At 36.5% G+C, this 6,169-nt stretch overlaps 1 protein-coding gene across 2 annotated transcripts in view; it reads left to right on the top strand.

The window, feature by feature from the left end:
• Window positions 1-6,169, top strand: part of DMXL1 (Dmx-like 1) — a 159,549-nt gene that overhangs the window by 15,286 nt on the left and 138,094 nt on the right. For both annotated transcript variants that reach the window (XM_012659552.1, XM_012659553.1), the window contains exons 2-3: window positions 1,323-1,448; window positions 5,206-5,277. In XM_012659552.1, the coding sequence (XP_012515006.1) occupies window positions 1,323-1,448; window positions 5,206-5,277 (198 nt within the window). The remainder of the gene's footprint in view (window positions 1-1,322; window positions 1,449-5,205; window positions 5,278-6,169) is intronic.

Here is a 6,169-nt window from a genome sequence, read left to right on the forward strand (position 1 = left end):
TCGAACTCCTGAGCTCAAACAATCCACCCGCCTCGGCCTCCCAGAGAGCTAGGATTACAGGCGTGAGCCACCGCGCCCGGCCTTTTCTAATATTTTTGATAACCATTTAGCTTTGGTAGGAAATAAGGTGACAAAGTATATGAAGTATAATTTTCAAAATATATATATACACATGTGCAAAAATGATGAGACAGAATTACTAAAACTTTTTGAACCTATAATGGAAAACAATTTGTGGTGGATGTTTAATTGTTAACGTGGTATACTGTGTGCTGGCCTATAATATGCGAATCTTAGGAGGCTAGCCATGTACTCTGTAATGGAAGAGACCCCAGTGATCAAATGAAGAAAGGAGTAGGGAAAATGACACAAAAAGAGAATTCTAGTTGGAAGTCTTCAAAAAGTGGTATGAAATGCTTGCCAACCAGCCTGGGACTGTGTACTCTTATATTTGGTTATGGTGGCTGTTTTTGTGACATTAAATACTACATTTATTCTATAGGTATTTATAAATTACTAGTTGTGTTCTAGGCCCTTCTGTTAGAATTGAGGACTAGAGCAGAGAACAAGATAAACTGGAACCCTACCTTCTTGGGATTTAACTTATAGTGATGGAAATGGACAATAAACAAGACATCTACAAATTGTGATATGCTATGAAGAAAATAAACTGCAGTGTGATGGAAAGTAACGGGAGACAAAATGGTTAGGAAGTGAGACTTGAAAAGAAGCTAGCTAGACAAAGACCAAGCAAATAAAAGGCAGATAAAACACCTTGATATGGAAAAGGGAACAGAAGAAAGAGCAGTATAGGGACAGGAGCCAAATGAGAGAAGGAAAGAGTAGCCTGAGATGCATTTGTAAAAGGACAATCATTTAGATTATTGACCATGGTAAGGAGTTGAGATTTTATTCCAAGTGCAGTGGGAAACCATTGAAGAGATTTAAGCAGTGAAAATTACTTGGTGCAATAAACATTTTTAAAAGAAGATCACTTTTGTCTGTTTGTGGAAATGACTTGGAGGCAAGAATGGAAGTGAACCATTAACAGTAGTGAGGAGAGAGATGATGGTGACATAGACAGGGGCGGTAGCATTCAGTGGAGATGAGAGAAGTGGACAGAGTTGATACATGATTTGCAGATAGGACTGACACTTTGCTGAAGGGAGGTAAGAGAACTGTGAGAGGTAAGAGAAATAATTCCAAATTTAGATTTGTTTAAAGAAAAGAACATTTAAAACTGGTCTATTTAAAACATTTAATGCTAGCATTCAACATAATGAATGTTTTCTTGACACTTTTATCATTTTTATTGCATTTAGGCTTATGCATCTGGATGTGACATTGTAATACTGGGAAGCGATTTCGAAAGATTACAGATAATCCCAGGAGCTAAACATGGAAATATTCAAGTGGGATGTGTAGACTGTTCAATGCAACAAGGCAAGGTTTGTAATCTTGTGGTAATATGTGAATTTGTTTTGAATATGGTTTTGGTCAGGATAATTTCAAAAGTATGTATTTCCTATTGAAATAGAGACTTGCTTTGTTTCAAGGACAATGTAATTATAATTTTTGTTTTTGTTTTTTTTTTTTTTTGGCTCTCTAAGATACATTTTAGAAAGTGTCAGGAATTCTGTTCTCATAAAATTGTAGCATAATCTTCTCTATGGGTTGAGAAAGAAATATAATAACTTACTGCCTATAGGGGGAGTCTAAAGCTTACTTATTTAAACACTTATTTAAAAGGTGATTGGATTGAGGGAAAGGAATGCCAATAAATCTTCAGTCTTTTTGCAAATAAACTCCTGAAGAAAGTCATTTGGTAGAATCATTCCTTGTCTGTAAACAGGTAGTTATAATATCTCCTTGTAACTTCTGGATAAACTTGTAACTGAAATGAAGATAAACTCTTCTGAAGTCTATAATATTTTATTAATTTCTTTCAAGTCTAAAAGAAAAATGAAAGCTTTACCTAGACTTCTATTTGCATATGAAAAGTGAAAAGGTAACCTTGAAAGGTTAGCAACAATGAAAACAAGAAACAAGACATACAATTCTTCTAGATCAGGTTAAATACAGTACTATGTAGTACTAGAATGGGAGTCATACTGGTATTAATAGAAAGCATAGTATATAGCTTAAAATAGCTCCATATAGGCTTAGATGATCAGGCCTATGTATAATTGTAACTGGACTGGGCTGAACTTTGAAAATTTACTCTCTTTTTTCTAGGTGTTTAAATATATTTGACTATATGATTCCACTAAAACATTTTATATGAGGAATAAATGGTCGTGAAAGTCCATGGACTCAATTTTTTTTTTTTAATCTAATCCTTGTTTTTGGTAAACCTGCCAGCATGAAAAGTTACTGCTTGGGACCTAGTTTAAAGATACTCATTGTAAAAGGAGTTTCTATTGTTGTAATCTCTACCTATTTGTTGGTCTACTGTTCTTTTTGTTCCCCAAGTCCCTTCCCTTTAATATATTGTAGTTACAAGTGTTTCTCTCCTCTCTCTCTCTCTCTCTCTCTCTCTCTCTCTCTCTCTCTCTCTCTCTCGTTTAGGCCTTTTATTACTTATCAGTATACTATAAAAATGATGTTTATTATGGAATGCTAAAAATCCTTCAGACTGGATTTTTTTCCTCATTCTCTTCATGTTTGTTTGCTCTCCTGTCCTGTAGTTCTGTAATCTTTATTGTGTAAAAACTTGCTTATACCATGTAGATTCACATGGCGCTCATTAATATTGGAAATGTAATTTAATAATTTTCAATGAGAGCTGTTTTTTTTGTGATAGACTAGACTATATGACAGTCCAAGTTAGAATGATGAAGTTATTTGGTTCTGTAATCATTCTGTAAAGGGCAAATTTTCTTTGTTTACAAATACCGGTATTATCAAAGTGTTCCTTAAAGTGTCAGAAAGAAAATGTATAGGTCCAGTACCTGGGTACTTCTCACTGCCTTTAAGAAAGAAATGCTACTTGACACCATAGGCACCAGTTTTTTATCATTACCATTTTTTCTTCATACTTACTTACTACTAATTAATTTTCCTGAGAAAATTCATCTGCATTTATCTCTTTTTCTTTTGGAGAAAGTTTCTCACTTTGTTGCTCGGGCTTAGTGCAGTGGCGTCATCAAACTCACTCCCAGGCTCAAGTGATCGTCCTGCCCCAGCCTTCTGAGTAGCTGGGACTCCGGGACTACAGGCACATACCACCATGCCCGGCTAATTTTTCCATTTTTTGTAGAGACAGGTCTCACTCTTGCTCAGGCTGATCTCAAACTCCTGGCCTGAAGCAATCCTCCCATTTGGGCTGCCCAAAGTGCTAAAATTACAGGCGTGAGCCACTGTTCCCAGGCTTTTAAAAATTTTTTTAAAGTAGGGACAGAGTCTCACTGTGTTGCCCAGGCTGGTCTTGAACTCCTGGCCTCAAGTGATCCTCTCACCTGGGCCTCCCAAAGTGCTGGGATTAGAGAGATTACAGACGTGAATGACTGTGCCCAGCCATTTTGTTATTCATCGGCTTCAAAACATGCTCAGCTTCTCATTACCCTGGAAAAGTTCAAATTGTTCACTTTGGCATGTGACCTTATACAACCTGGCTCACCTGTCTTTTTTTTTTTTATTATTTCTGCATATTATGGGGGTACAAATGTTTAGGTTACATTGCCCTTGCCTCCCCCCAAGTCCGAGCTTCAAGTGTGTCCATCCCCCAGATGGTGCGCATTGCACTCATTGTGTTTGTATATACCCATCTCCTCCTCCTGCCTCCCACCTACCCGACACCCGATTATTCCTATATGTGCACTTAGGTGTTGATCAGTGAAATCAATTTGCTGGTAAGTACATGTGGTGCTTATTTTTCCATTCTTGGGATACTTCACTTAGTAGAATGGGTTCCAGCTCTATCCAGGAAAATACAAGAGGTGCTATATCACCATTGTTTCTTATAGCTGAATAGTACTCCATGGTATATATATACTACATTTTATTAATCCACTCATGTATTGATGGGCACTTGGGTTGTTTCCACATCTTTGCACTTGTGAATTGTGCTGCTATAAACATTTGAGTGCAGATGTCTTTTTTATAGAATGTCTTTTGTTCTTTTGGGTAGATGCCCAGTAATGGGATTGCTGGATCAATGGTAGTTCTACTTGTATCTCTTTAAGGTATCTCCATATTGCTTTCCACAGAGGTTGCACTAGTCTGCAGTCCCAACACCCCTGTCTTTTTAGTTTCATGTCCATTATTCTGTCATAAGGAACACTCTCTTCTCGCTGAGCTGGTGGTCATTCACCTCTAACATACATTGCCTATTTAAATCTTTATATCTGTCTTCATACTGTGCCCTATTTGTGAAATTGAACACTCACTGCCCTTTGAAATCCCACCCATACTTAAAGGCCCAGAGGAAATATTCTCTACCACATCACCTTAGTACACAGGTGATTTCTATATCCTAAGAACTCAGAACACTTAAAATTTCCATTGAAAGTTATTTTTTTCCTTATGTATTTTATGTCCTCATTTCTTACTCTCCTCCACTAGATCATATGTTCTTCTTTTCTATCCCCAATTCATTTGTTTAATCTTATCTATTTATCTGTTTGATTTCTAATAATTTTGATGTTCTTTATATGGGACTCACTCAAGATATAGTAGTAGCTACCTTATAAAACAGAGCCAGGAAAGGTTATGTTCTATTGATTTTTAAAAGATAAACAAAATAGAATATTTAAAAAAAACGTACTCAGGGAGTTCACAAAGGAGTAGACCTAAGATTAATTTTTAAAAAGTTAAATGTACACTGACAGAATTGTGAGTTTTGAGAATGTATGACAAGAATTAACATTTACTATTCATGTTGTATATCATTTATTGTATGTTAGGTATTTTTCAAATGTTATTTCAATCTTCAAAATAATTCTGTTAGAAAGATGGTATTATACATATTATAAACACATACAGGGAACCTAGGTTTAGAGACATTAACTTGCTAGTTGCATGGTAAGTTGCAGTGCTAGGATTTTAACCCAGATATGATGGTCTTCAAAATTGGCATTCTCCAGGATCAAAAAATGAAATTATATGTGTGGGCATATTTAAAGTTATACTGTTCATTTCTTGCATTTTTGATCCGTAAGTAAGTTAACATATCCATAATAAATTTTTCTTTTTTCTTTTTAAAAGATTGCAGCATCCTATGGAAATGTTATCTCTGTTTTTGAACCAGTTAACCTACCGAAACAAAAGAAAAATTTGGTTAGTAATTTATCATTTTTCTTTTAGGAATTGAGATGTCTTAAGTATTAAAAGAGTATAAAATTAGAATGATCATCAAATAAATCAGTATAAATTATGTATTATAATTGAAGATGCATATTAAATCTCACTTCCATAATAAAAACATATTTAAATCTTTCATTGGAACAGAATTAAACTAAATTGTGCCTATGAATTGCCTTGAAATGCTTTACTTTATTTCCTTCTGACACCTTTTTTTTTTTATTTCAGCATATTATGGGGGTACAGATGTTTAGGTTACATATGTTGCCCTTGCCCCCCCTTCCCCTCTAAGTCCAAGTTTCAAATTTATTTACTCTTTGCAATCTCTTTCCAGGCCCTTTTGTTGTGTATGTGTGTGTGTGTGTGTGTGTGTGTGTGTGTGTGTATCACGTTGCCCTTGGACTATTATAATTTCTCTCCTGGGTATGATCTCTGCTCTGGCCTGTGGCTGGACGGCATCTGCCTCGCAGTCCTCTGCGTTCGTGTTGCCTGATGATTCCTAGGATTCCTCTCTTCAGGGGCTCCCTCTTGCTTAGGGTCAAGGCTTCCCATTGGGGCACTCAGAATCTTCCCCTGATGCCAGCTGACTTTGGCTGTTGGTTAATCAAACTCAACTTACTCCCACCCCTGTTCCTTTGCGTGGGATGTTAGGCCTGGTCTTCTAAATCTTGGCCCTATCTCAAAACACTTCCGGCACAATAACCTTTGGCTTCTCTGACCCCTGTACAACAATGGTAGGGGTCTTTGCCTGCACTGTTTCTCTTCCTAGAATACTTTTCCTTCTGTTTCTCACTTAGCTCTCCTTCAAAACTTAGTCTAAGCCTCACCTTCTCCAGTAAGACTCCTGCGAGGGCTCTTTCCCTGGGAT

The sequence above is a fragment of the Propithecus coquereli genome, unplaced genomic scaffold (genome assembly GCF_000956105.1).
Source record: "Propithecus coquereli isolate 6110/MARCELLA unplaced genomic scaffold, Pcoq_1.0 Scaffold62, whole genome shotgun sequence".
Taxonomy (NCBI): Eukaryota; Metazoa; Chordata; class Mammalia; order Primates; family Indriidae; genus Propithecus; species Propithecus coquereli.